The sequence below is a fragment of the Stylophora pistillata genome, chromosome 11 (genome assembly GCF_964205215.1).
Source record: "Stylophora pistillata chromosome 11, jaStyPist1.2, whole genome shotgun sequence".
Lineage (NCBI taxonomy): Eukaryota > Metazoa > Cnidaria > Anthozoa > Scleractinia > Pocilloporidae > Stylophora > Stylophora pistillata.
Window position 1 is genome coordinate 32,505 of NC_142529.1, and position 27,496 is coordinate 60,000.

General features: G+C 36.9%; 3 protein-coding genes across 5 annotated transcripts; 2 read left to right on the plus strand and 1 right to left on the minus strand.

Annotated features, from left to right (window-relative positions):
• Nucleotides 1–69: 69 nt before the first annotated feature.
• LOC111332273 (trafficking protein particle complex subunit 13) lies at nucleotides 70–8,422 on the plus strand. Its single transcript, XM_022937573.2, has 14 exons — nucleotides 70–266; nucleotides 370–438; nucleotides 561–660; nucleotides 839–923; nucleotides 1,418–1,548; nucleotides 1,671–1,743; nucleotides 2,002–2,046; nucleotides 2,154–2,302; nucleotides 2,450–2,564; nucleotides 2,671–2,760; nucleotides 3,025–3,125; nucleotides 3,218–3,296; nucleotides 3,543–3,617; nucleotides 3,808–8,422. The coding sequence occupies exons 1-14, from the start codon at nucleotides 221–223 to the stop codon at nucleotides 3,922–3,924; spliced, it is 1,275 nt and encodes a 424-aa protein (XP_022793308.2). The 5' UTR covers nucleotides 70–220; the 3' UTR covers nucleotides 3,925–8,422.
• On the minus strand, nucleotides 4,377–19,661 carry LOC111332271 (membralin). 3 transcript variants are annotated; one of them, XR_015992930.1, is made up of 14 exons: nucleotides 19,353–19,660; nucleotides 17,904–18,285; nucleotides 17,593–17,703; nucleotides 13,627–13,749; nucleotides 12,968–13,068; nucleotides 12,542–12,599; nucleotides 11,785–11,868; nucleotides 10,905–11,037; nucleotides 10,717–10,816; nucleotides 8,227–8,419; nucleotides 8,062–8,121; nucleotides 6,167–6,339; nucleotides 5,393–5,846; nucleotides 4,377–4,993 (listed from the first exon to the last, which is right to left on the minus strand). XR_015992930.1 is itself a non-coding variant. In XM_088737531.1 (13 exons), exons 1-12 carry the CDS (start codon nucleotides 19,491–19,493, stop codon nucleotides 6,185–6,187), a joined length of 1,638 nt encoding a protein of 545 aa, XP_088593657.1. In that variant the 5' UTR covers nucleotides 19,494–19,661; the 3' UTR covers nucleotides 4,377–5,846; nucleotides 6,167–6,184. The 3 variants fall into 3 exon arrangements, 2 of the variants coding, with proteins under 2 accessions (XP_088593657.1, XP_088593656.1); XM_088737531.1 differs by having other exon boundaries at nucleotides 4,377–5,846; nucleotides 6,167–6,336; nucleotides 19,353–19,661; XM_088737530.1 differs by having other exon boundaries at nucleotides 4,377–5,846.
• A 2,395-nt stretch (nucleotides 19,662–22,056) lies between these two features.
• Nucleotides 22,057–27,287, plus strand: LOC111332275 (uncharacterized). The gene has a single exon (XM_022937574.2). It carries the CDS (start codon nucleotides 23,836–23,838, stop codon nucleotides 25,264–25,266), a length of 1,431 nt encoding a protein of 476 aa, XP_022793309.2. The 5' UTR covers nucleotides 22,057–23,835; the 3' UTR covers nucleotides 25,267–27,287.
• Nucleotides 27,288–27,496: the final 209 nt, after the last annotated feature.

A 27,496-nucleotide genomic window follows, 5' to 3' on the forward strand; every position in this document is an offset into this window, starting at 1 on the left:
TATAAACATGATCTAAAGACTGAGGGAGACTACGGTGTATCATTACATGACAGATATAGTCTCTTTAGCTCTTTAGGAGCCACAGCGCCACAAATGAACAGCGGAGAAACAAAATACCACACGCTCATCACCTGTTTCACGCATATAGCTGATATTTACACCGCTGAAATGTCACCCTAAATCAAAACAAAGAGAAAGAGAAAGAGACAGAAGAAGTAGAATGGACACCGGATTGAGAGAAAGGGAGCACTTGCTCACTTTAAAGGGTAGATATTGTCACTATTTTGTCCTATTGTTCTGGGTTCTTTCCCAAATCTCCTTTTATGATTCTGTGCGGTTAGTTTTGTTTGGTTTGTTTTCGATGTCTAGTAATGAGGCTGACAAGACCATCGTTGTACACAAGTGTTCCCGTGACAAACGAGTCTCAAGATTTACCAGGTTTGGCATTTGATTTAAATTGATTAAATTATATATCAAAGATGTCTACCTACTCGGTAAAATCCTCAGAGATCTTCAGGGAGAACGTAAGTTAGATCATTATGTATGATGTTTTTCATCAGGGAATACTTTAGAGGATGCACACACAGCTGACATCACATCAGTCAAAGGACTCAGTAAATTCGCTTTGGGTGAATTGTTTGTCTTGCCTCAGACGTTTGGGTGAGTTTTAACAATGGACATCAAATCCATTTCCATTTGTTTCTGACACACTGTCAGTCTCTGGACAGGTCATCTTTTGGAGGTATGTAAGTAAAGAACTAAATATCCAATGAGGAATAAACTTCTCCTTCGACGAGAGTGAGTGAATTTTGTAACGTCTGTCTGTTTTGCTTTATAGAAATATTTTCCTTGGTGAAGTGTTTTCAAGTTATGTCAGTGTTCATAATGACAGTAACCAACCAGTCAAAGACATTGTGATTAAGGTATAACCCTGGTTTCTAATGAACAGTAGTACTTCTATTGATAATGTACTTTATGGACAAAACGGTAGACGCTGGAAGTCTGACTGACAGATTGGTAGGCATTCAGATGGACTTTAGTGCCTTTAGACAGTCTAAAAGATAGACAGACAGATAAGCTGAGAGGCTAGCTATTAGAGAGAGAGAGAGGCGAGCCATTAGCCCTTAGACATCCAAGCAGAACTTGACCCAGGCCAGCATCCCACCAAATGGATCAATGAAACAAACAGAGGGCAAGCAAGACAGATGTAATCAGACAGAATTAGTATTAGTGAATAGGGAGATTTACAAACACCTGGAAAAACATTGCAGATTTAAATAATCAGGTAGAGACAGTTGTCAAGCTCCAACAGCAGCATACTCTTTCCCCTAAACATTGTTGGTGTGTCTTGATTTCATTAGAGTATAATTTAGTGAAAATCAGAAAATCTTTGATAGTTTGAAATAATCTATTTCAGACTGACCTTCAAACATCATCTCAGAGATTGGCTTTATCAGGGACAGCTAACATGCCAGTGTCTAAACTGGATCCTGAGGAGAGTTTTGATCAGGTTATTCAACATGAAGTGAAAGAACTTGGGACACATATGTGAGTTGTCTGATACCATTTAGTTCTCTTTCCTCACAATCTTTTACTGTTATCCCATAGAAATTAGCAAGACAAGTAAAGTAATGATTCTTACATGTAATGTTGTTGGTTTATTTTCACAGCCTTGTGTGTGCTGTAAGTTATGCATCTTTAACAGGAGAGAAGATGTACTTCAGGAAATTCTTTAAATTCCAGGTGATTTAACTTGATATCAATGCATGTACATCCTGTGTTAAAATGTAAATTTATCAGTCCAAATTACATAATCATCAAGTGTTTATGGCGTAGTTATTCTAAACCTCTGTTCATTGTACCTGGGGCACCAACTGTTGATCAGGATTTATTTGGTACTTTTAACAAGTAGATGTATGTTATGCCTTAAAAAATTGTCAGAAAGTATTTTGTGCTTCTGTTTGAAAAACAACCAGCCACTTAAATGTTTTGTTTCCCCAGGTCCTCAAACCTCTTGATGTGAAAACAAAATTTTACAATGCTATGGTACGGTAAGCAATGTTAGGAAAGATACTAAAAATCATTCAATGTGCATGTTGAGTTTCTAACAACACGCATGTTTTGACTGACTGTTAATGCTTGATTTTTCTAAGGGTGATGAAGTATTCCTTGAGGCTCAAGTACAAAACATAACATCGAGTCCAATGGTTATGGAGTCTGTCAAACTAGAACCATCAGCAACATACTCAGTTACAGATCTTAATTCTATTATAATTGATCCTAAACGAAGGGATGGTAATGGGTGAGTGTTGTCATACAGTACTGTATATCCTTGCGGCATGGCACTCTGAATCAGCTTGTCTGAGTTTTGTTAAAATGTTTTGTGAATCTAACAGTTGATTGCAATACATTGATGCTAATGTTAAGAGCTTGTTTTCTCCCACGTTAGGGAGGATAGTGTAACAGAGAGTATATTTGGTCAGGGCTCTTACATGAACCCAAATGATACCAGACAGTATCTGTACCGGCTGGCACCAGTGGCAAACACGAGCAAAAACATCAAGGTATACAACATGATTTGAATGCGTTTATTGCAGTGAAGTGATATTCTAAGCTACAGATTTTTGTTGACAAATAGATTGAGATTATTAATGGCATCCTTTGTTGAAGGTAGCTAATGTTGTTGGCAAGTTGGATATTGTGTGGAGAACAGCTTTTGGAGAAAGAGGAAGACTGCAAACTAGTCAACTTCAGCGAGTGGTGGGTGTATCACATCTAAGCTTAAATAGAGGGAGGGCACTCTATAAAGAAAAGTTATTGCTGAGAACTCAAAGAATTCGTTGTTTCCATGTATAGGGGGTAACACTGAAGAAAGGAATTGGCACAACTATAGCTAATTTGAAAGATTACCCCAGAAAGATTCTATTCTTTTTTAAATAACCAAAATGCATTAGATCTTCTCTTTCATCGAGAATGTATGTTATAAGATAAGGCAAGAGATTAATTCATCTTGTCCTATTGTAGGCTCCTCCAGTGTTAGATATCAAAATGAGTGTAGTCCAAATCCCAGATGCAGTGTTAGTGGAACAAAGGTTTCCAGTCAAACTTGCACTAAGAAATACATGGTAAGGTCTTCAACAGAGATTAACACATTTTACAAGTTGGCGTGAGGAATGCTTCTTTTATTGTAACATTTGGTGGTTTATTTGCTACTTAGTGAAAGGAAGATGGATCTCAAACTTTTTATGACAAAAAGTAAAGATGGTGGACTAATGTGGTGTGGAACTTCAGGCAAGGTACAGGCCAGGTGTAATTAAATAATTATCATGGTAATGTTATGTAAGTAAGGAGGTTGCCTTTTGATTCCAACCAGAGTTTGTGATAAGTTCACAGGGTTATAAATCATGTATATTATACAGATTAAGTATGTTTTATGCTGTTTTGTCTTACAACTGAACATCACAACAGACACCTTATACAGTTAGTTTCATTCTGGCAGTGGCAATATTTCAGCTGTGTTTATATTTGCAATAAATCTTTAGAGTCTGGGTCTTCTTCCCCCTGGAAATTCAGTGGAACTGCAACTTAATCTCATTCCACTTGCTGCTGGATTGCAAGTAAGTTAATGTATTATGTAAAAGGAAATTCCATAACCATAACATGTTCACCCTATAACAACTTGAGAGACTTTTGATGCCTCTTCTGAATTCATGCCAATTCTGGTTTCTGAATGCAATTGTTTTTATCAGTAACTCTCCACAAGCTCAAACCCAGTAGAAATAAAATTATATTTTCTTTTCTTTTCAGAGTGTTGGAGGATTGCAGATAGTTGATTGTCTTTCTTCACGAACATATGAACTGGATAACCTGTCACAAGTGTTTGTCTACTCATCAGAAGTCTCACCATTTCTGTACCAGTATTAAATTAAATAGAATTCAAATGTAGAAATGACTGTGAATGGTTTTTTGAAGAATGAGAATTTTTATCTCAGTCTTTGCTGAAAAAAAAAAAAAAAAGGAAAAAATTCTAGACCACTAAATACTGCCTTAACTTCATTGGTGTTTGGTTAATTTTGTTTTACTTTATTGTGTCATCTCATCATATGCATTGAGCTAGGCCTGAAAAGGGCTCTTCTTTTTGGTGGTGTCTAAGGCTTCTCATCAATAACTTTTTTGGAAGTCAACAGCACAGTGAAATCTAAGTTTAAAGTTGTTAGAACCTCAGTTGCTATCAAAAACAGGACTGCTCTCAGGTGGAAGATCAGATTATACTATAATGTTACCCAACAGTTCAAACCATTTACCTTATTAATTTTTTTAAGAGATCTTGATAACAACAGTTGCCCCACATACCTGCATCATTACAGTAATCTAAATAAACTTCAAGTCTTTATTATAATACAAGCTTCTTGGGACATGCTAATATCAACCACTGCCTTTGTACAAGTGCCTGCCCAATCAACTTCAAAAATACAGGAACAGCAAAAATACTGTGTATATAGCATCTCTTCAACAGATGTACAATTAAGTTTCACAACATATTACAATCATCCCCATCACAAAGTTTACTTCTACAATATTCTGTACAATCAATGTTTAATGTTATAAGTTTCACTAATGCTCCCACTCACTGGAAGCATTTTGTGATACTTAAATAACCATGTTTGCTGCTTAAGTTCCATTAGAAAACTCCCCCTCCCCCCCTGAATTCTTTAACTACTGCAGTTAATAAAGAAAGTAAATTAAGAGATCATTTTATAGGTTATATAGTTAGGAATTTGCTCAGTATTAATACCACTTGAGTCTCGCTTGTTTGTTTGAGTGTGTAAATATCATATTGAGCAACTTCAAAGTTCTACCAGCGACTTGACCTCAACATTTAAAGACTGATTGAAAGAAAGAGTTTTTCCTGGTTGACTCTTTCACTAGGATGCACCCACATCCAGATGCCAAGCTGTCTTTTCATCTTAGTGAAGATAGGGAAGATGGGACCCTAGGAATGAGGTTGATTACTGTCAGACAAGGAATTATCAAATTCATATCTAACTGGCCAATCAGAGGGTGAAAGGTACAGCGCAATTCAATATCACATTGATGTTGTGGACCATTAACTAAAGAAAATCCACTGTAACAAAATGCCACCTTAATCCTCTGACCCTTAAGACTACTAGCATCTAATTTCTCCTTGCAATATCACCCCTGGATCACATATAAATGTCATGAGAGTAAAGGAAATGATCACTAACTAAAGAATTTCTTCATTTCTAAACAAACTTCCCTTGTCGGCACTTCAGAAAATGTCTGAGGAAGAGCATGGAGAATATGCAAACTGATGATAGGGTACAAAGCATAATTACATTACATCAGGATTCACCTCCATAAAATTAATTACCATTAGCTTAGTAAATACTATTTGCTGTCCCAGTGTCTGCTTCAGTGGGATTTGTTTCATCGAGTTCCCCTATAAATGGTGGCCAATAAGATTTGAAATTTTGTTGAATAGTAATATCTTGATGGTTAGCCACTAAAAGCAAACAGTACACCAGCATTATATTGCTTCTTGGATAGTCAAGACAATATTGTATTCAACTTAAATTGTACTATACATCAAATAGGAAGCATTTGACATGCATGTCAAACACTAATTGGAAGATCATTGTGTATACTGAAATCATAATGTTGGGTTGATGATCCTGGTGAATACATCTCAGTTTTCACATGACTAATGATTGACATTTAATTAAATCAAATTTTCAAACTGTCACAGTTGTCATTCATTAATTAATGATGGACAGAGGGGCATCTTCTGCAGGATTATGACTTCCTCAGTAAAAGGGACTGCAAGACTGGAAAAATACAAAGATGATAAGTGTTGGAACAAAGATGTTAAGTTACTACCAACAGTTTATAATAAAGTTGTTGCAGCCTAGAAATATTTCCTATAAGGAAGGCATCCCAGCATTTTTCCCTCCAAGATAGGTATCCCTGATTTGTTTCCTACGAGGTATGTTATGCAGTATGAAACAAATAGAAGAATAGGGGAATTAAGGTGTGTTATCTCTGTCAATAACCCCCCCCCCCCCCTTTGCACTTGCTTTGAAACAAAGAAATGTTCAGGATACGATTTTTTTCCATCAATTACAAATTAAGCCAGTCATCTCTGCACCTTTTTCTCAATTTTCATTCAAGATGAGCTTTGGGCTGTTGATGTTCTGGCACTTCCTTCATATTGCTGTGGCCATGTGTGGTGTCCCTGATAACTTTCAGTATCATCCCCTGTATTGCCTGCACCTGCCCAGTGTCTTCTTGTTAATGATGAATTGACTGGAACAGCTCCTTCTGGTTAGAGACAAAGCACAAAAAAATTAACATATCTCTTAATTACAAATAGAGCTTTGAGATCATAACTACATACTTGAAGTGACACTATGGTGAACATGTGGATACAGTATTTACAATATAATAATTATTGTTTACTTTGCCCTAAAAATGAGTAATTTGTTAAAAGGGAACCATCAGTAGTTCAAAGTTTGATTGATGGGCTATTCCATAGAACTTGTGTGGCACAAAATTAGCCATCATCCCACAAAAGCTATCCTCACTTGATCTGCCACGTTAAACTCCACATAACTTAATCCTTGCCTTTGCATATCCACAAGTAGAGATGGGCAGTCATAAAATGAGCTATTGATTAAACTTCACTGCCCCTTGCATTATTCAGCTGTAATTGACTGGTCAAGATGGCTAGATATTGGCCAAGTTCTTTTTTGCATTTCTATGGACTGACATGAGGTTGAGGTTCATAAAAACACAAAAAAAGAACAAGGCTAGTATTCACCCATACTAACCGAACAAGCTTGGTTAATAAAGGGTTTACTATGTAGCAAAAAGATTTTGCTTTATCATTAATTATTTATTTTGAGAGCTGTAAAAAGAGCCAGCTGTGTCCGTAGCACAAAAACCCATGAGAGTTGCTTAAGTTTTCTTTTTTTGATAGTCTTCTGCCACCTTCTGTGACTCCAAAAAAACACAAAAAAATGAGGCTAGTGTTTGAGCCAACTAGCGGCCGAATGAATGAATTGCGAACCAGTATTGATTAGGTCATGTGGCTCAGTAGTACATGGTTGTGGTTTAAGAGTAGTTTCGTGTCGGGGATTGTAAATGCTCTGCTTGTTGCATTTTTTGTTTTTTCCTTACCGTTAATTGCACAGAAAATGTGAGTATCAGGTTTATAATTTTCTTCTACCCCAATCAGCTTTTAATTCAAGTTTTTCTTTCGTTCAGTTTTTACCGTAGGCGTAGATAATTCAAGACAACACAAAATGTCACAAATGGTGGAAATGTTTGTACTTGGAGGTTGATGGGCCCAAGGTTGTCAACAATCATGAGATGATCTTTATTAATTGGCGTTTACATTATTCTACAATTACGCATCAGAAAATCTCTGCAAATTGTCCCAAACAGCTAGTATTCACCCAAATTAACCCAACAAGCTAAAGGGTTTACTATGTAGCAAAAAGATTTTGCTTTATCATTAATTTATTTTGAGAGCTGTGAAAAAGAGCCAACAGTGTTTGTAGCACAAAACCCATGAGCGTTACTTAAGTTTTCTTTTTTTGATAGTCTTCTGCTGCCTTTTGTGACTCCATTGTCAACATTGGTCAAAAGTTACAAACTTCTTTAGTCCACTCCATGCAATTTTTTTTTTCTTGGATCAAAGCCTGCAATCTTAAGTGGGCAAAATGGGTTCAATCAGGTAGCCAATCAGATGACAGGATTCCCTTCAGACTGCGTATGGGCACTGCCAGCCATATAATAATGAGTCTTGGATGTTATTTGTGTTTTCCCAATCTGAAGTGATAACACAGATTTTTACCACTGCCCTATTTCTCTTCCCTTTCCTCTTAGTGAAAACTGTTATTATTAATACTTCAAAAACTTCCCCCACATAATACATGATCACTGTGTTTATCGGGAGGGAATTTCTCAACATTTAACCCCAGTCCCTCCTTTCATCCAAAACATTTCACACTTAGAGGTTAAGTCCTTTCAACAACAAACCTTCAGTAGTTGAGTGACTTGTTTCTCTGCTGTTAATACTTGGAGGAACCTCTCTTTCATCTGTGAAGTGTGAAATATTTACAATTTTTTCTTTATGTTTACTAGCATATGAATAACACTGCCATACAGCTTAGATATATTCCACTGTTAATAATACCAGCTTACATTCATTAATCCGTACATCAGGCTGTGGATTATTCTCCAGTGGAGGATGATTGGCAAGTTCATCTATAGCAGGCATATTGACCTCATCAGTGAGGGCAGCAATAGGATCTGCCAAGAGGTCCTCTTCAGGATCTGCCTGATGACTCAGGATTACTGGTAATTCATAGTGATGGAAAAAAAATAACATGGAATGCTGCCAACAAAAAATAGGAATAAAAGATCTATTAGTTCCCATGATGGCCTGAAACAATAATGCACATTAACCCATTGACGTCCAGTGCACCCGTATGCGCCCATGGGGACCCACACCCTTTCTACGCCTTGTGACGTCATCACTTTCAACCCTGGAGCACGAATTTGAGCACCTACTTTAACAGGTTGAAAATATCTTACAGACGATACCAGAATGAGCGCAACTGAGTGAAGGAGATTGGAGAAATAGCCAAAAAACCGTGTCACTTTGACCTGAAAATCTGCACGAAAATCGTTTTTCACTACCCACCTACCTTTCCAAGCATGTGCTTTGAAAATAATGAGTAGTTTCTGAAAAATCTCTACACCAAAATGAAGCCTACTCAATTTCCAGCAAGTGAGGAGAAACTTCAGGCAAGGAGAGGGGAAAAAAAGGGCAGGAGAAAGAGAGAAAAGTAGAAGTCGTAAGTGGGGCATGACTTTTCAACCCAAAAACTATGTCGAAATTTTGCTCTCTGCGTGTGCTCGAGATTTTCAGGCCACCATTTTGCAATTGGATCGAAAGGCTGTTGAGTGCACGAGCTGTCAAGGGGTTTTTGGTAAGTTTGAGCTTTTAAAACCACAACAGTGACCCGAAATCTGCTTGACTAGCTTCAAAACACAGTTTTCCACAAAAGCTGTGGCCATTAATGGGTTAAAAAGTTGCATGCATCTGATTGGCTGAAATCAAGTTCATTTTTTCATGTACCATAATTTCCGGCCATTTACCCGCACGGCCAATTACCCATACTGGCCGATTATTGCATACGGCGAAAAAAAAAAGTCAACAGACTACCCACACTAGTGGATAAGGTAAAATGGTAAATTGGCCGCCGTAACAATTACAAAAGCTGATGTTTCGAGCGTTAGCCCTTCGTTGGAGCGAATAGAGGAATTGTGGGTTGTGTGTGCCATGTTCCCACCAATAACGTAGCTCCATTTTCTGCCTTTAAAAGCACAAACAACCCACAATTCCTCTATTCACTCTGATGAAGGGCTAACGCTTGAAACTTCAGCTTTTGTAATCGTTACGGTGGCCAATTTACCATTTCAACTTTGTTGATATATCCAAATTATTTTGTTACCACCAACGCAGCCCCAAACAGTTTCTTTAGAAACTATCAGCCTTTATGGATAAGGTAAAGTCTGTTTACAAGCATATTGGCCCATTAGGCCGGTGCTTAACTCTGGTTTCTGTAGCATGAAGTGACTAGGAGTATTTCTACTCCCCCCTGGACGGGATGCCAGTCCATTGCTGGGTTACCCCCAGCATTAAATTACCGGTACCCATTTAAACACCTGGGTAAAGAGAGGCCACCAACCCTGAAGGCGCACCAACCATGAGGCCACTGCGCCTCCACAGCACTAGTGGATAGCCCGCACCTTAAAAGGAAAGAAAATTTGTACAAAAAGGCTCTAGAATGCACAACATTTCACACGACAGAATGCGAATTCATGGCCACATTTTGTGTGAGCAATCATTCAACACCATGTTGAATTGTTGACTTCTCAAAAAAATTGATATCTCCGGTTCTATTGGGCTTAATAAGTCCCTTAAAACAGGAAAATTCTATTCAGCTCGAGCTAGTGTTAACTGGAAATTTGTTACTGATGCGCTGGATACGCTTCGATTATTTTTGTCACCATCAAGGTTTTGTTTACACGTGTGGCAATAAAAATTTGTTCGTCGCGCAACTTATTGTGCGTGAAATAAACTCAAGTCGACATCATGTTTTCGTGCCGTTTTGTGGCACTCTTAATACAATAACATTCATTTGAGAGGTGGAAACTCAGGGAGGTGAGAATTTTTTTCAGTTTAACTACCTGTAGATTTCCAAATGGTCACATAACCTGCACCTCCCTATTATCCACAGTGGCGTGCGTTCAAGGCAAAATCAACAGATTACCCGCGGGTAAATTACTGTAACACGAGTGCAAAATTACAACACGAGTGCAAATCACAAATAGCATGCATTATCAAAATTTCATCTGTCTTGAGTTTCTGTGATGCCTTTTTCATCTAAATTATTAATAAGACAGTAACAACATGATTCCTCCTGCAATTTAGTGTAGTAAGCACTGGTAAACTTTTCAAAGAATGCAAATTGCACTCACCTGACAGACTTGCGCAATTTTTTTGTCTTTAAAAAATGTTCTGAATGTCCTTATTGACACCAAATTGCACTCAAAATCATGTTCTTACCTATACTTAATAACCATTGACCAGCTTAGTACCTAGTATTAACTAGTTTACAGTACCTGAATAAATAGCCATGAAGTAACAAGGGCAAGTCCACTGTACTGACCATTGAAACGATAATGATATGCATAAAATGCAAAATGATACAAGTAGAAGAACCTAAGATAGAATGAATATTGGAACACTTTAACAAGATGTTCAAGAGGAACAGTCACTTTATAAACTGTATAGCTTCACTTTCACCTACCTGAGCCAGAACTTTTTACTTTGCTGAGTATGACAGCAAATGGCATCATATTGATCAGCTGTCCATACTATCAGGATGATGTAAAAGCTGGTTGTGGTGTCATTAAAAAACTCTGACATGATAGCTTCCATCCCTGTAAGAATAATTGGAAATGCTTTCCTTATATTGCATTAAGCAACTCCAGCTAATTTACAAGAACTCCACTCAATAACCAGAAAAAATTTATATTGCAAATCCCCAACTGCCAGAAGACAAACTAGTGGCTGAATTGGCAGAGGGCAAATAAGTTAACCTGTTTATATCTGCGGTCCACAAGGGAAAACTTTAATGACTTGAATTTTTTATTTCAACAGTCTACACCTTTTGCAAACATGTAATCTCAACAAATTATAGCGGGGCTCCCATGCACGCCTGGAGCAGAGCCCCATGCCCATGGAATATGGTCAACCTCTTTTCGTTTGGTTGTCACGTGACAGACCAAGCGTACGTACATATGTACGTACAGATGTGCCTTCAGATTGCATGGGTAGGGTAGGTGAAACCATCAAAACAAAGGGAGGGGTGTCTCAGGCGAGTCTTGGCAAATGCACATCTTTTATGTTATCATTAATATTATGAACTTGGGAGCTCTGCTTTTAGGCTTGGCTAAATCTATATATCATGTCATGCCTGCAAAGCATCAATTGGGTACCTGTTTAAGTGTCTATGTATACAGTTGCCCAATTGGCATGTTGCTCTACTAAATCTTCAATAACAATAATAATTAAAGTGAGGTGTTAAAATTCAAATACTTACAATAAAAATTCTTTTGTTTTGGTACCATTAGTAACTATGCAGACTAGTACCAAGAAATTGTACATGTAAAACATAAGTCACTTACCCACAAGAGAGAGAATAACTGTGAACAAAGGTGCTGCAGGAAATGCTATTGTCACATTTAAGTCCAACATCTGAAGCAAATTCACTTGAGAAAACCAAAAGAAAAAAAAATTTGGCATGACTAAAAATGAACCAAACAAAAGTCCACCAATGTTGAAACATGCACAGATTGCATCTTTTCTACACAAAACTAATTCTGTCATAGAATAAGAAAGATGGTAAATGTTGAACTCTGTAAAGAATTAGAGAAAGATGTTGTTCATCTTGTCACCAGCGTGGGACAAAGATCTTTACCAAGCTCAAACTTTACCATCTTTCTTATCCTATTTTAAACATGGTGCTATTGACATTGCAGATCCTAACAGTATGAAGGACCCGTGTCAAGTGAACTTCACAATGGACCTTGCTCACCATGAGTCTCTGTGGCTCAGTGGTAGGGCATCTGAGCACTAAATCCCAAGGTCTGAGGTTCAATTCCTCATAAGGGCTCAAAATTTTTCTTCATCCCAAGATGAACAACGTCTTTCTCTATTTCTACACCGTTTACAAAATTTCATTTCTCACACTTATGAGAGAGATTTTTAGTTAAACCTGCAATGAAGGCTTCAAGTGACAAACATAAGAACCTGTGAGGATCATAGTCACAACTGAAGTATACAAGTGGAGTCTTGATGCCTCTCATCAGAATTATAATTGATAATATGATCAGTATTCACAACTATTACTTAACATATATTTGAACTGAAACAAGGACTCACCAATGAAGACAAAGATTTGATGATGACAATACCGCAAAAGCATTGAAATTGAGATTGTCTGAAAAGAAAATATAATTAAGAGTAAGTTTGCTGCAACTCACTAGTCAATGTGTCGCACAGCAAGAGGGTAAAAGTCTGAAGGGCTATCGCAGCATTATAAATTTACAATTCGAGAACACAATTCACAGCAATTCTATAGCAGAGATGTGATTGATGATCCCAAACACAACACTAAACCCTGGAGAAAACACCAAAGCAATTATCTATTCATGGACAAGTAGCTGTCACACAAAATTGATTATGCAACTTTAATTTAATATAAAATTATCTGTTTTTCCGAGATTTATATTTCGGTCTGCTACATGTATGGTTACTTTCATTTTTTAGACCCACATTAGGATAGAGGTAACAGGCTAAATTACTTACAAAAATGAACATAAGAACAAGAGCCACCAAGTATGATGTGCGTGCCATCCACATACTGACAAAGCGAAAATGGTCTCCAGTCACAACATTACGTAGGTAACCTGTAAGGTATAGAAAAGTGGTTATCAATAAAGACAATTTTGTGGTAACTTAACATTCTTATCATGCAAGTTTAACAATTCCTTTTCTGAGTTGGGTTGTTTAAAAGGTGGTTAGCAATAACAATTCCTTGATTTTCCTGCAAATAAAGCATATATTGGAGCTAACATTTGGATGGGTATCACCTTAGCATATGACATAAACAAAAGGAAAATTGTAAGCAATTAAAAATTGTCTGCAAAAGCTACAAAACTAAATCAAAATTGATACCTACAGGGCTGGACACTAACTTTTCAATTTACTAGCTATGTGGCTAGTGACATCTTAGATTTTACAACAATTTCAGTTTGTTTACTAACCAACTTGGCTAGTGGAAATTGAAAACCACAAACCAAAACTAAATTTCTACTAGTCTGTGTCAAGCCCTGTACCTAACCCTCAGTTACCATTTAAGTTAATCCTTGAGGCAGCTTCTCTAAAGTTGTGATGATTTTAAGTTACTGAAAAAAAAAAGAAAAAAACACAAAAAAAAAACAAAATAAAATGATATTATCAGTTACCTTTGTTGTCTTCATATTCTGCCAGCCTTTTGACACTTGACATCAATACATCATCATATCCAAGGAACTCATCCAACAAGAAACGACTCAAACTATCTCCAAAACACTGCTCCACTGCAGGGTCTAAATAAATTCATGGATAATGTAAAATGTTGCTGTTGTTTTTTTTTCAATCAGAATACATTTGTGACCCTGCATGGGAATATGGACACTAACGCTTTTCCTTTTAAACTGTAAAACTGTTTACAATCAACAACAACAACAACAACCTTTATTTATGTGTCAAATCTAAAATAGCAGTTATACAACCACTAACTGGGGACACTAAATACTACCTAAAAATTTGAGAAATTTAAAAATAAAACAATATATATGTACAATTTAAAATCTAACCTAAGTCTTACATAAAAGGCAGTTTTCACATTTACTATCAGTCAATTTAGAAACAAGGTCTATTCTACGTATGTTACATTTAAAAGATGATATGGATGTCAGTTCTCTTACATTTCTTGGTACAATTGCCCATATTTTGGGTCCCATATATCTAAGCGAATGTTTTCCAAAAGTGACAGTATTAAATCTAGGTATACCAAAATCATTATTACGCAGTGTGTACCTAAGTTGTGGAGTTTGAAAAAGGCTACATATGTAATTAGGAGATAAATTGTTCTTTACCTTATACATAAGAATGGCTATATCCTGTAGTCTTCTGTTCTGCAGTGTACTTAGGTTAGCCATGTCTAATAATTTATCATAACTACTCCCCTTATCACAGTAAACTGCCCTAAGTGCCCTTTCTTGAATACGTTCCAATTTTCTAGTATCACTCGCCCTACAAAAATGCCAGACAAGATGGCTGTATGTTAAATACGGAAGAATGGCTGCCTTAAACAACTTCAGCTTGGTGTCTGTTGGTATCCATTTAAATCCGTTTAAACAGTTCATGAAAGCGTTTAAATGTTTTGCTTATCTGTTTGAAAATATTTGCATCCATTTAATGCTTTAGCTAAAATGTTTATGCGGTTTGCTTATCCGTTTTAAAAAATTTGCATCTGTTTAACACTTTTGCTAAAACGTTTATTAGCAGTCTGCTAATAAACATTTTAAATATTTTAAAGTATTTTAAAGTATTTTAAAGTATTTTAAAGATCTCGGTGTCACACTAACTAGAGATCTTTCATGGGGCCATCACATAAGTATCACTGTCAATAAAGCGAACAAAGTTTTAGGTTCCATTAAACGCTCAGTAGGCACCGCTAACACAAATGTTTTTTCTATGCTGTACATGTCTCTGGTACGGCCAATCTTGGAATATGCGGTACCTGTTTGGTGTCCTTACCTTGTTAAGGACATCCATACCCTTGAAAATGTACAGCGAAGAGCCTCAAGACTCGCTTTAAATCAACGCAAAGGAGAAATGTCCTATGAAGACCGATGCAAACTGCTAAAATGGCCCACTCTCTCTGACCGTAGAACTTACTTATCTTTAGTCGAATGTTATAAGATAGTTTTTGGTTTTTATCATTTAAATTTTGAAGACTTCTTTGATATTGCCACGATTCGGTCTACGAGAGCAAATCATCAATACAAACTCTATATTAAACCAGCTAGACTTAATTGTTACAAAAATTCTTTTTTTATTAGGATTGTCAAATTATGGAATGAGTTACCGGGTGATATAGTGGAAGCTGACAGCTTTCAGCATTTTAAATCTAAACTTAAATCGTACTTAAATATTTGATTGTAATGATTTTGATTTATATTTTGTCTTTTCTTTTAAGGGAGTTTTTACACAGGGATAACCTCTTAACTTCCTTTTCTAGAAGTATTTTCTTTTTAGTTTTATTTGTATATAATAGTTATCATCTGCTTCTGGAATAAATAAAGTATGTATGTATGTATGTATGTATGCTCATCTGTTTAAAAAAATTTGGATCCGTTTAATGCTGTAGCAAAAACGTTTCAACGGTTTGCTTATCTGTTTAAAAAAAAGCAATCTATTTAACATTCCAGGGAAAGCTTTTGACTGTTTGTTTATCATTCTGCTACGAGCAGTTTGAAGTATTAATCTTACGTGCACTCGATACTTGCCGGTTCTTGAAATACAGAACAACCGTATCTTATTTTGGTTTTATCTTTTGCATGTTCATAGAAAGTGAGTAACCATCTCATCCTTTGACAAACAAGTTAAGTTAAAAGGGCTAGAACCAGATCACTCAGTTAGTTAAGCATGTGACAGACCTTATGTTGTATAACATCTATTGGGATGTATCTTGGCCACAGTGAGCTGGGTTGGTTTATTTCACAGACCCCCACTCGACAGACTGCCAAATTGGACTGCTAAATTGGCTACTTTCTTTCTGTTTATATCATCTTGATTCATTCGCCTTGAAAATTATATAAGGTTATGATAATCATTATAGAGAAGTGCTTCAGATGGCAGAGCTGAAAACCCTAAGGGATTGGAGAGAAGACCTCTGCTTAAAATTCTTTAACAACATTGTCTCCAATCCCTTGGATTGTTTATACCACTTACTGCCTTTCGATAACCAAGATCAACTTATGGAGTTACGACTACGCAGACCATTTAGAGTTTCCTTTAAAACAAATCGGTTCAGAGATACTTTCATTCCAGCAAGCGCAAGACATTTTATCTAACATTTATTATAATTGTATATGTAAATTAGTTCCCTTTTAGGTTTGATTTATTGTATAGTTCTATTACATAATTTGTACACCTTTGCAATTCAGTTTCCAGCTGCTATTAAGGTATTCTTAATAAACATCTATCTATCTATCCATCTTTCTTGGTTTTATTGACAATCATTTCAATGGCCCCGCTTGGTGCATGACACCAATTTGACCTTTTATTTGCAATGGACCTTTATTGTGTTATTCGACCTTGAAGTGTTTCAGCTTCCGACAAGGTGGCCACATTGCGTATGCAAATTTGTTTCGCAAAACTTTGGAACAAAAAAAACATGAAGTTCATTTTAATAATAAAAAGAATAAACAAAGAAGATTATGAGTTTCTTGCAGTAGCCATTCACATAGGTGTACGGGCACCTTTGGACTTGGAGGGCGGGGACTTCCTTGCCTGAAAAAAACACGCAATGCCCGAAAGGGTAAGGGTTGAAATCAGGATGCAAATGGAGATGTTCACCATTTTCCCATCTAATGAAACTGCTATCATTGAAAGCTGTCAATAACTGGTAGTTACCAGCTAGGTGACATCAGCTCATATTATGTGATACTTTAATGAATACAAAGATTTACAGATAGAATAGATCGAATAGAATAAATGAATTACTTAATCGAATTTGTGTGGTATTTACCTTTCGCCTTGTTGACCTTGACGGCCGCTTGACCTTTAGTCACCTAAGTTTTTCATGTCTTCTTGAACCTTTTAAGTCCACGGACTTCACAACGAATCGAATGAACTTCAATGAGGAAACCTAAACCTTCCTGTGAACTCGTCAAAATGTTTTCCCGCTCTCCGCGAAATTGGCGCAAAAATTAGGCATGAACTGCAGCAGATATTACCGAAACAATACACTTTACATTTTACAAGATATTATTCAAATTACGAAATCTCTGAAGACACCACTTTCGGGCATCTAATCACCTGAAAAGTAATTAACTAGAAACTTTATTCACAACTTCTGGAAATCACGCCAATGGTATTATTTTATAATGTTTTCTCCCAAATGTCATTACCGAATCAAGAGCGTTTTGCCCAAAAAATTACATAATTTCTGCAGCTTAAATTCTTTGCCATCCATTTAAGCAGTTATGGAAACCATGAGCCCTTGCCTATCCATTTAAAACCATTTTTCTAGATCGTTTAACGGAAAAGAGTTAGTGTCCGTTTTCCCATGAAGGTTCACATTTTTAATACATGCAATTTTCTTACAATTTCATCCCTATGCTGCTGAAACTTAATTTAGTACTGAGATTCTTACTTACCAAGTTCAACGACCAAAACAGGAATTCCTAGCTTTTTTCTAGATTCTGAAGAAAGTCTAAGAAAACCATACTCTAAGGCATATTCAACAGCATATTCTTCTTTTCTTTCCTCTAGAAAACAATAAGAATACAGACTTATAATTATTTACCATCCAAATGTTCTATGAAGGTTGCACTTAATTAATAATCACAAGCCCTACTAAGACAACACTATTTACCTGTTACCTCCTTGATTGTGGCATAGAGAAGATAAACTAACTAAGGTTCTCTACTGGCAAAATGGGCATACAAAATGTTAAGTTACAGCCCACCTTCAATCTTGATTGGTGCTAACAGTTCAAAAGCACTGGGCACCACAGTATCCCTAACAGGAAGATGGTTCTTCTGTGGCACATTATCAGATGAATGATCATACACATTGCCAACAGATGATGAATAATTCTCTTCTGATTTCAGACTGGCTCCCACATTACTAATATTTACAAGGATATTTTCTGTAATGTTAGCAGAATTAGTGAAATTAGTTCTTGTTGTATCATTTTCAGATAATCTGCTAACAGCTGCATTTCGTGATATGACTACTCTGAGCACTCCATCTCTAGGCCACTGGTCCTTTATGTGGTCCAAACAGTTTATGGGAGTTCTTGAAAATGCATTGTGTATGTAGCCCAGGATTACAAAGCAAGTGATAGCCTGACAAAAAAAAAAAAGACATAACCAAAGATATTTAAAACTGTAAATAAATCCTGTCTCTGAATGCTGGACATTATTTAATGTAAGGGAGTTCACAAAGAGTGATGAGTCAGAATTCAGTTTTGACTAGACAGATCCTTAGATAACCAAACAAGTTGATTCTTCTAATTTTGATCACTTTCAAAATCTTCCTAGAGTTATTCCCATTCCTAAAAGATCTACTGGAAAAAGTTTGCAGAGTTCAAGTATAGAAATTCTCAGTTGGAGGTAATGGCAAATGATGACATTAAGCTAAGTTTAAGTCCCCTTAAAATGCTCTTGAGATTTTTTCCACTCTCAAGAACTATACATTCCTCCCAGAGGCAATCAGAGTTGTTGTGTTGTTTACTTTTCCTGCTCTTATGTAAGAGGGCCTCAAATGTGTACATCACAGCAACATCATAGAGGGTTAAAGCTATTGTGATAACTCTAATGGAAAACATGAGTGAAAGTTTAAAACTCCTTTGGATTTTGTATGAATATTCTCTACTAGATCGTTTTTTCCTCATTTTTTTTTTATATACAAATTCGTAGCTTTACAAACATGACCTGAAGAAACCTAGAGTACGGTGGCTTTGGCAAACAACTGTCAATCTAGTTACCTGTTTTCTTATTGCTGAATACAGTGGGTAAACTATGTACTTATACTATTGTCACTAAATGATGTACAAAGGCTACGCAGTTAAAATGTCTTTGATAATAACATGCATGAAGACTATCAAACATAGCTTTATTCTAATGTCAAATTCACTTTATTTGTAAGGGTTCCGTTATTTAATAATTTAAGACCCTCTGTGTGTAGGTTTCATCGTCTTGTGAGCCACATAGCAAATTCCAAGGCAGTTTTTCTAAGTAACCCAGAGCACGACTAATTTGTTCTTGAAATCCACAAAATTAATCATTACGTGCGAGACGGGATAACTTATTAAGTATTTCATCAACTTCTCGCATATCAACAATTGCAAAACCTTCAGGGTGTATATAGATGCCTTAATCACCTAAATAACAGAAAAAAAGTGTATAAATACCTTCATGAGCACTCCCATCTCTAAAAGAAGGCGAACAGGCGGAGGAAAAGAGCGAGCATACATAAGCGCCATTTTGAAAAACAGGGCGCGGAATAATCTGTCGCGGGCATTTATGAGAGGATTTGTTCCCTCCAATGGCATACTGGCGCTAATCAAACTTCAGAAAGTATTCCAGGTCTTAATAATTGAGGATAATGAAGTCTTTAGCAGGTTAACAATGCCACAAGTCTGCTCCATGTCTCGTAAGGTTCATCTCTCCAAGCGAAATCTTCGCAATAAAGAGGTCCATGTTTTTGATGACGTAGTAGTGCCCAGGTTACCATGCTTATTCGGGCATTATAGGCCGAGGCAGGCGGTGTGCGCACTCCGATTGCATTGCATTGGGGTTGAGGCACAGGGGGCCCGGCAGACAAGCGACGAGTCTGGTTGTTTATTCGAAATATAAAGGACTGTATGGGAGAATATTGAAGAGTCTTATTATCGTAAACTTATATCATGAAATGTCTGAGTTAAAGCTCAAAATAAATGTAAATCTACCTCACTTGTTGTGTATTGTCGTTTCCTACCTCACTTGTTGTGTATTGTCGACTGTTACTATAACGCATAGTAACAGTCGACGCAAAACCCACCAAATAGCTCAAAATCGCCATTCAGAGCCACGGAAACGACAATATACAGCAAGTGAGGTAGGTTTACATTTATTTTGAGCTTTAACTCAGACATTTCATGATATAAGTTTACGATAATAAGACTCTTCAATATTCTCCCATACATTCCTTTATATTTCGAATAAACAACCAGACTCGTCGCTTGTCTGGGTCCCCTGTGATTGGGTTAGCGTTATTTTCAATATGGCGGTAAAATCGGCAGATTTTTACTGAACATTCCGTAAAAGTTAGGCCGTTTCTTTTTCCTTTCACTATAGGTAAATATAATATGATATATATTCTGAATGTGTAGAAGTATTATACGTACGTATTTGTCACGTATTCTACCGTTCTCAAGGACAAACATAAGCACTGTTTTTTTAGCATTTTGAGACCGGTTTTCGAGAAGGTCAAATTCGTTGTACGTCGTAGTTTGAAACCTTTCAAAGATTTGTATGAAGACAGTTTTGTATGAAGAAGATTTGTATGATCCTTCTTCGACAGTTCTGAGCAAACGCGCTCCAATGGTACAGATGTTTTATGCATTTTAAGTGATAGTGTTCGAGACCTTTTTTGAGGAGTGAAAAGGCCCATTGTTGCGTTTAGTGTGTTGCGTTGCTTAGCGTTACTACTGCAAGGACATTTATTGTATGTACTCAATCGTATTGTAAATCTACTTTCCTAAGTAAATGAAAATTAACTAATCGCGAGTGTTGTGTGGTAAATCTTCTATCTTGATCACTGAATGAAGGACAGTTCAATTAGAGCAATGAAAAGAGTCACTTGATCCACGAAAATCTAAATCTAAATCTAAATATCGTTATGTCGGCAAAATCGTTTAGGACATCACGCCAACTCTAAGATAATAATAAGTGAAGCTATACTAAATATACAACACTTAAACTGACTATTGAATATTATTGAAAACTATTTAAAACTACCGATAAAATAAATTTAAGTTAGTTTGCTTTTAAAAAAACTGAATACGGAGGGATTGGCTGGAAACAGTTTCTCTTGGAAGTTTGTTCCATTCAGTTATTGTCCTGGGAAAAAAAGAAAATCTAAAAATACCTTTATGTCCTTTCGGTACAATAAATTTAAAATCATGGCTTCCTCGGGTTCTCCTTTCTTTGTTTGTTATCAAATAATCCCCCCAATCCCCATCTAGGAGGCCGTGGCACATCTTGTACATAGGGGAGAGCCTGGCATGTCTTCTCATTGTTTCAAGTGTGTCCCACTGTAGGTCTTACAGCATTTCCGTCACGCTCGTTGTTCGATCGTAATTTCCAGTGACAAAGCGGGCTGCTTTCCGCTGTACCTTGCGTGAGGCGACACGCCTGAAAGCCGGAAGCCGGAAAGCAAAAGGCAGTCGACCGTTAAAAGGTGTTGATAGGCCGGATCAATTGTCGGCCGACATGGCGACCGACATGGCGACCGACACTATTTATAGTAACATTGATCCCAATTTTTGGATCAATTACCATGTTAGAAATAACAATATATCGCTTAAACTCTGAACGTAATTGCATTAAATTCATTTCATCAGAAATCCAGAAGATTTTTAGTACTTTTGGGCGTGGTTGCTTTCACTGATTTTACCATATACCTAAATGTTTTATCTGAAAAGCTTTGTTTAAGAAAAGGTTTTTCTATTCACAATGCCTTATTTCATGCAGAGATAGTTCGTATTCAAAACATCATGTCCGGTGTTTTAACATCCTCCTTTTGACAGATTTCGTGGAGATGTCATTAAGTTGTAGTTGTGATCTACCATCCGTGAAAAGGAGGCGTCAAATGCATTTTGTGGAATCTGTCATGTAGGTTAGCAGCGAGAAAAAAAGTCAAATATCTTAACGCTAATAAAAAGTGATGACCGGAAGCGAAGTGAGTGTTCCTTTCTATTCTATTTAGCGGCTCTAAAATGCTAAATAGGGTCTTCATCACGAAGACCACAACGGGCGAGCTCGGAATTCGTCATCAGAAATCTACCCGAGATGACCTCTTGGTGTTTTCGACACCGCGGAAATACGATTTCGTGACGTCACAGTAACTGGTCAGTGGTCATCAACTTTAGGCTGCCAAGCGCTTCCATATGTTTGTGAACTGAGTTCGATGAAGACATCGGCCTTTTGCGTGGTTTTAAGTTGGAAAATATGCATGATACTTCTCCTTGTTTGTTATATTTGATCCTTTGAATGGGTTTTTAATACTAAAATCACGTCTTAACAAATAGCAGTATAGGGGAGTCATTTTGTTTGGAGTTGTGTGCTGTTTGCTGACTTAGGCTGGCCGTCTAGTTACGAAGCGCGATCTTGGTTCTTCAGTCGCACTCGCCTTCAGAATTGTCAAAAACAGCGATAGTTATCCAGACAAAGAAGGAGATTAGTTCTGTAAGATACTTTTCCAGCGAGTCTGAAGACTGGTTGAATTTTTAAGTGTTATTAGCATGAAGCGATACAGGTAAATATTGTGTTGTGAAAATATTCATACACTCACTTTGCGCCGACGTGCGGTGCCTTTTCATTTTGGTAATTATTCGCTTGGATGAGAATTTTACCTTTAATTATAGACTGATTTTTCGCCATTCCACCCTTCTGATTTTCTGTGCCTTTAAGAACGGGTGTCCGTAATCAAAATATGAAAACAGTTGTTCATTTCATATACTTGCACTTTTATCAACAAGTTATCTCGTGAACAGGCACAACCAAACCTACTAAAGACATGTAATAGAGATCTACTATCAACTGCTGTCAATAAAGGAACAATTGTTTTTAAATATAGCGTTTTTATCCGTGTTGTGAATGAATGTAACAGTCTTCCAAATAATATAAAGGATTCTGCTAGTATTTCTAGCCTTAAACATAAAGTTTAAAGTTACTTCATTCCTTGGTAATACCTAGAAGTTTTAGAATTGATTCAATGTAATACTTAGATATCAAACTCTATACACGGAATGCGTAAGCGAAACTGCTATGTAAACATTGGAGTTGAATTCTTATTGAACATATCGCAGTTACGACCCTCCACTGTCGAGCCGTACCAGTCTTGCATAGGTTATGTGTGTGCCTTTTGAGTCAGTCGACGTGTGCGCAATCAGTTTTCCTTTGGGTATACAGTGTGTAATTACCTGATTTATCTATCTCTCTTTTGTCATTGATGTTATCAGACGAGATCTCGGAATATCTGTTTTAACGTTAAAGTACTTCTACTATATGAAATCATTTTTGGTACAATCGTACAAAGCAACTCAGGTGTCTTGTTAACACAGACCTCAAAAACGCAGAACGCAGACCGCAGACCGCGCAGCTCGAAAAACGTGTACACAGTGTGTAATTACAAGATTTATCTCTCTTCCCTTTGTTATCAAACGAGATCTTGGAATGCGTCGCGAAACTGAAACTAATTTCATTGTCAGTGACAGTGAGATAACAGATAAAAATAGACGTAAAGTAGAGTAAATTGGCAATACAGAAGCTTTGCGTCATGCTGAAAATTAAGATACCGATTTGCGATAATGTTTAATTCACGTGGGTTTAGATGGCTTCTTGGGTGGTTTCAGGTAATTTCAGATGGTTTCCATGGGGGTTTCAGATGGTTTCAGGTGGTTTCAGGTGGTTTCAGGTGGTTTCAGGTGGTTTCAGGTGATTTCAACTTTTAGTAACTACGGCCCCTGGGTCTCCGAGGATGCTTAAGATGCATGACTCAAATGTTTATTTTACGACCATGATGCAACGTAATCAGAGTGCGCAAACCGACTGTGGTGGAGATCAGCTGAAAATCACGAGGTAGCGTGATTTCATGAAACACAAGTCCTGATAATAAATCAAATTATAAAGATGGGCAAATCATTCGGACTAGTGTACTTCCCCGTTTTCTTGACTTTGGCGAATTTCCTAAGTCATGGCGAAGCCACAAAAAGAAATGCAAAGGTCCTTGTGCTTGGCGGTGGAATATCAGGAATTGCTGCTGCAAAGACATTAAGCGATATGGGAATTGAAGATTTCGTTATTTTGGAAGGCACAGACAGAATTGGTGGAAGAATGAGGAAAAGAACATTTCAAGGGACAACTATTGAAATGGGGGCAAACTGGATTCAAGGAGTCAAGGGAAATCCAATCGAAAGACTGAAAGAGATATGTGGATTGCAAGGGAAGGTTGAAAACAGATCATTTGTGATAAGAAATGAAACTGGATATATCACAACTGCGAAAGGAAAAATGACCCTTCTAAAACATGACGAGACTTTGTTGGACGAAATGATTGACAGGCGCCGGAAGATGAATGGTGAGGACATTTCCGTTCGAGTTGGTCTACGCCTTACAAACTGGCTTCCATCTAACCCGGAAGAAATGGTCACAGAGTACTTTGAATACGACTTTGAATACGCTGTTCCACCCAAATACATTTCTCTCCGTGTAAGAATAGCCGACCATGGAATGATTCATTCTGTGGATGGGAAACAGTTTTTTGTTACTGACCCCAGGGGATATGTGCATATCGTGGAATGTCTAGCGGACATGTTTCTAAAACCCAAGGATTCACGTTTACAGTTAAACACAACTGTCAAAGAAATAAAATGGAGTGAACATAATGTTAATGTCATCACCGACAGTGGAGATGTGTACACTGCAGATTACGCGTTGATAACGTTTAGTATCGGTGTACTAAAGAGCGGATTGGTTCGGTTCACACCTGAACTCCCGAAATGGAAATTAGAAGCTATCTTTAAACTTAATATGGTGATTTACACCAAGATTTTTGTGAAATTTCCGTCAAAATTCTGGGATGATGAAGAGTACATTCTTTACGCTTCTCGCAGACGAGGATACTACACCATGATGCAGAATTTGGAAGCTGATTCTCGGCTACCTAAAGGTACTAACATTCTACTGATAACTGTCACAGGTGAGGAATCTGTTAGGCTTGCCTACCAGTCTACCAAACACACCCAACAAGAAATTATGGAGGTATTAAGGGGTATGTACGGTAAGAACATTCCCGACCCAATAGACATTTACTATCCCAGATGGGGACTCGACAAGTATTTTTTTGGATCCTGGGCAAACCTACCCATCGGAATTTCTAGGCAAGACTATGTGAATCTTCAGGCTCCAGTCGGGCGGGTGTTCTTTTCTGGAGAAGCAACGCACGAGTTGTACAATGGTTATGTTCATGGTGGATACTTGACAGGAGTGGAGCAGGCGGAAAACATAGCAAACTGTATACAAACTGGATTTTGTAATGACGGAAGTAACGCGGACGATTAACAGTTACGTAATACAGTTTTTAACCACAACGAAGCGCTGCGTGACTACACAAAAAAAAGTGAAAGACAGCACTGAATTAAATGGGGAACTAGACGCATATCTGCGTGAACTTGGGCTTTTAATATCACACATCTGGAGTTCTCTTTAGGGGACTGCCACATTGCCATTGCCACTGTCATCGTGCAATTTAATCATTGCTGGTCACGAATAAGTCAACTTGTGTTAATTTTTGTCTTCTGGGGTGTAATGAATGTTATGGTACTAGATAACAATCTAAATAATATATTATCATCTAGGAGTAAGTTCCTGTAGATGCCAAAGGTTGAAATTCAAGGACTTTTCAATGACTTTGAAGGCCAAGTTTTAGAAAATTGAAGGACCACTTTTGGAAAGTTTGCATAAGCAATTTTAAAATCATTTAATATTATTTCTCAGCTTTTCCATGAAAGTACTGTAATTTTCAACTTGAAAACTGTTAAAGAAAAAGCATTGCAAATATCAAGCCTCAGTCCTCAAATTCAAGTACTTCACGGCCTTGAGTGTTTAATTTTTAAATTCAAGCATCTTCAAGGACTTTCAAGGCTTTTACAAACCCTGAGTAGGTAATGTATGCAAGGAGAGGGGAATTTTTTATCTATTATTTGTACCAAGTCATAGTTTGTTGCCAAATGTTCACCCAAGGAGAGTTGTCAGAAATCAGTAGATTGAAGCAATATTACCGTTCAATAGTTGATGTTTTTAATAGAAAATCTTGGAATAGTTAATACTGCTGATGGCCACAAGAGAAGCAGTGCTATTTACAGTTTATGTATATTCAATTAGAGATATTTGACTTTCATTACATACCAAGAGGGAATACACATATTTTGACCTTTTTGTGGGTTTAAAAATACAAGTCGTACAGAAATCTGAAAACCACATCAAAAACCCTGTGCATTCAACTATTATTTCTTACAAGATTTTCGAGAATTGATTTGCTGTCAACTGAATCAGACAATATTCCTTCACTGTAATCACTTTTAAGATCTAAACTTACTTCAGTCCTACAAACATCAGTTTTTGGCAAATCATCTGACAGTAAATACTTGTTCAAAGATGGATTTTCATAATCTTTTGCCATACTGAATAACACAAAATAAGATGTTTGAATTCCGATAACTACATGATTTTATTATGGTGTAACAGAGTGAATAGACAGCCACAAGACAATTCACATTGAACTTTCTGGTTTCACAGGTATAACTAAAAATGGGCACTATTTTGAACTTTATCAATTTTAACTCCTTTCAACTCAAATATATCGTTTTGTATACTCTGAAAATAATGTACTAAGCTATTCAGCGATGATACTTCAAGCAGCACACATGTACCTTGAGAATGGCTTCTACCATAAATATCCCTTGCGTGAGAATCGAACATTTTCAAGCCAACATTGCCTTTACAATAAATAGCAACTGCAGTACATCTTATTGTCTAGACAAAAATTAATTGTTGAAATTTTTGGATATAAGTGATTGAAAGGCTCTATCTATCCTTATTGTTATTGTTTTGCTAGGGTCAACATTAGAGTAGGACCAGGGTTTTTCTCTGTATCTGAACTTAGTTGAAATTTACAATAGTTTGATACGTGTGTGTGATTCTTACAAAGACAGGTGTACTTATTGACAGTAACCTTATCTGGAAACATCATATCAGTCATATTGCATCAAAAATAAGTAAAGGCATTGGTATAATCTGTAGACTAAGGCATCTTGTACCATATTTGACACTACTAAAAATATATATAGATCACTCATTTATCCTTATTTATCATATGGCCTTGTAGCTTGGGGCCAAGCAGCTAAGTAAGTCTCATATGGAAAAAATATTGATACTCCAGAAAAGGGTTGTGCAATTAATGAACTTTGCCAACTATAATTCACACGCCATCCCTTATTTTATATCAGCTAATATTATGCCAACTAGTATGCTTTACATTAATCCCTCTTCTTTCTTAATGCATGATGTCCATAACAATTTAACCCCCCCCCCCCCAATCTTTCTGGTTTGTTCACTCTTTCCCACCAAATACACAATCATAATACCCGATCTTCATCTGCCGGGAGCTATTACATAAACTATTCTAGGCTAAATCAACATAAAAACTCATTCTCAAGGATTGGTTGTAAAATTTGGAATAGCATCCCATGAAACTTAAGGAATCTTCCAAAAGATATTTTCAAGAAAAAGC

Bases quoted from the DNA above. Each gene is read 5' to 3' on its own strand.
- LOC111332275 (XM_022937574.2), top strand. From the start codon at position 23,836: ATGGGCAAATCATTCGGACTAGTGTACTTCCCCGTTTTCTTGACTTTG.
- LOC111332271 (XM_088737530.1), bottom strand. From the start codon at position 19,493: ATGCCATTGGAGGGAACAAATCCTCTCATAAATGCCCGCGACAGATTA. The intron at 13,069-13,626 runs GTAACTGATAAT...TATACCTTACAG, and splicing joins AGAATATGAAGACAACAAAG to GTTACCTACGTAATGTTGTG. The intron at 12,600-12,967 runs GTAAGTAATTTA...TTTTCTTTTCAG, and splicing joins TTGTTCTTATGTTCATTTTT to ACAATCTCAATTTCAATGCT.
- LOC111332273 (XM_022937573.2), top strand. From the start codon at position 221: ATGGACACCGGATTGAGAGAAAGGGAGCACTTGCTCACTTTAAAGG. The intron at 2,303-2,449 runs GTGAGTGTTGTC...CTCCCACGTTAG, and splicing joins AAACGAAGGGATGGTAATGG to GGAGGATAGTGTAACAGAGA. The intron at 3,126-3,217 runs GTAAGGTCTTCA...TTTGCTACTTAG, and splicing joins CTTGCACTAAGAAATACATG to TGAAAGGAAGATGGATCTCA.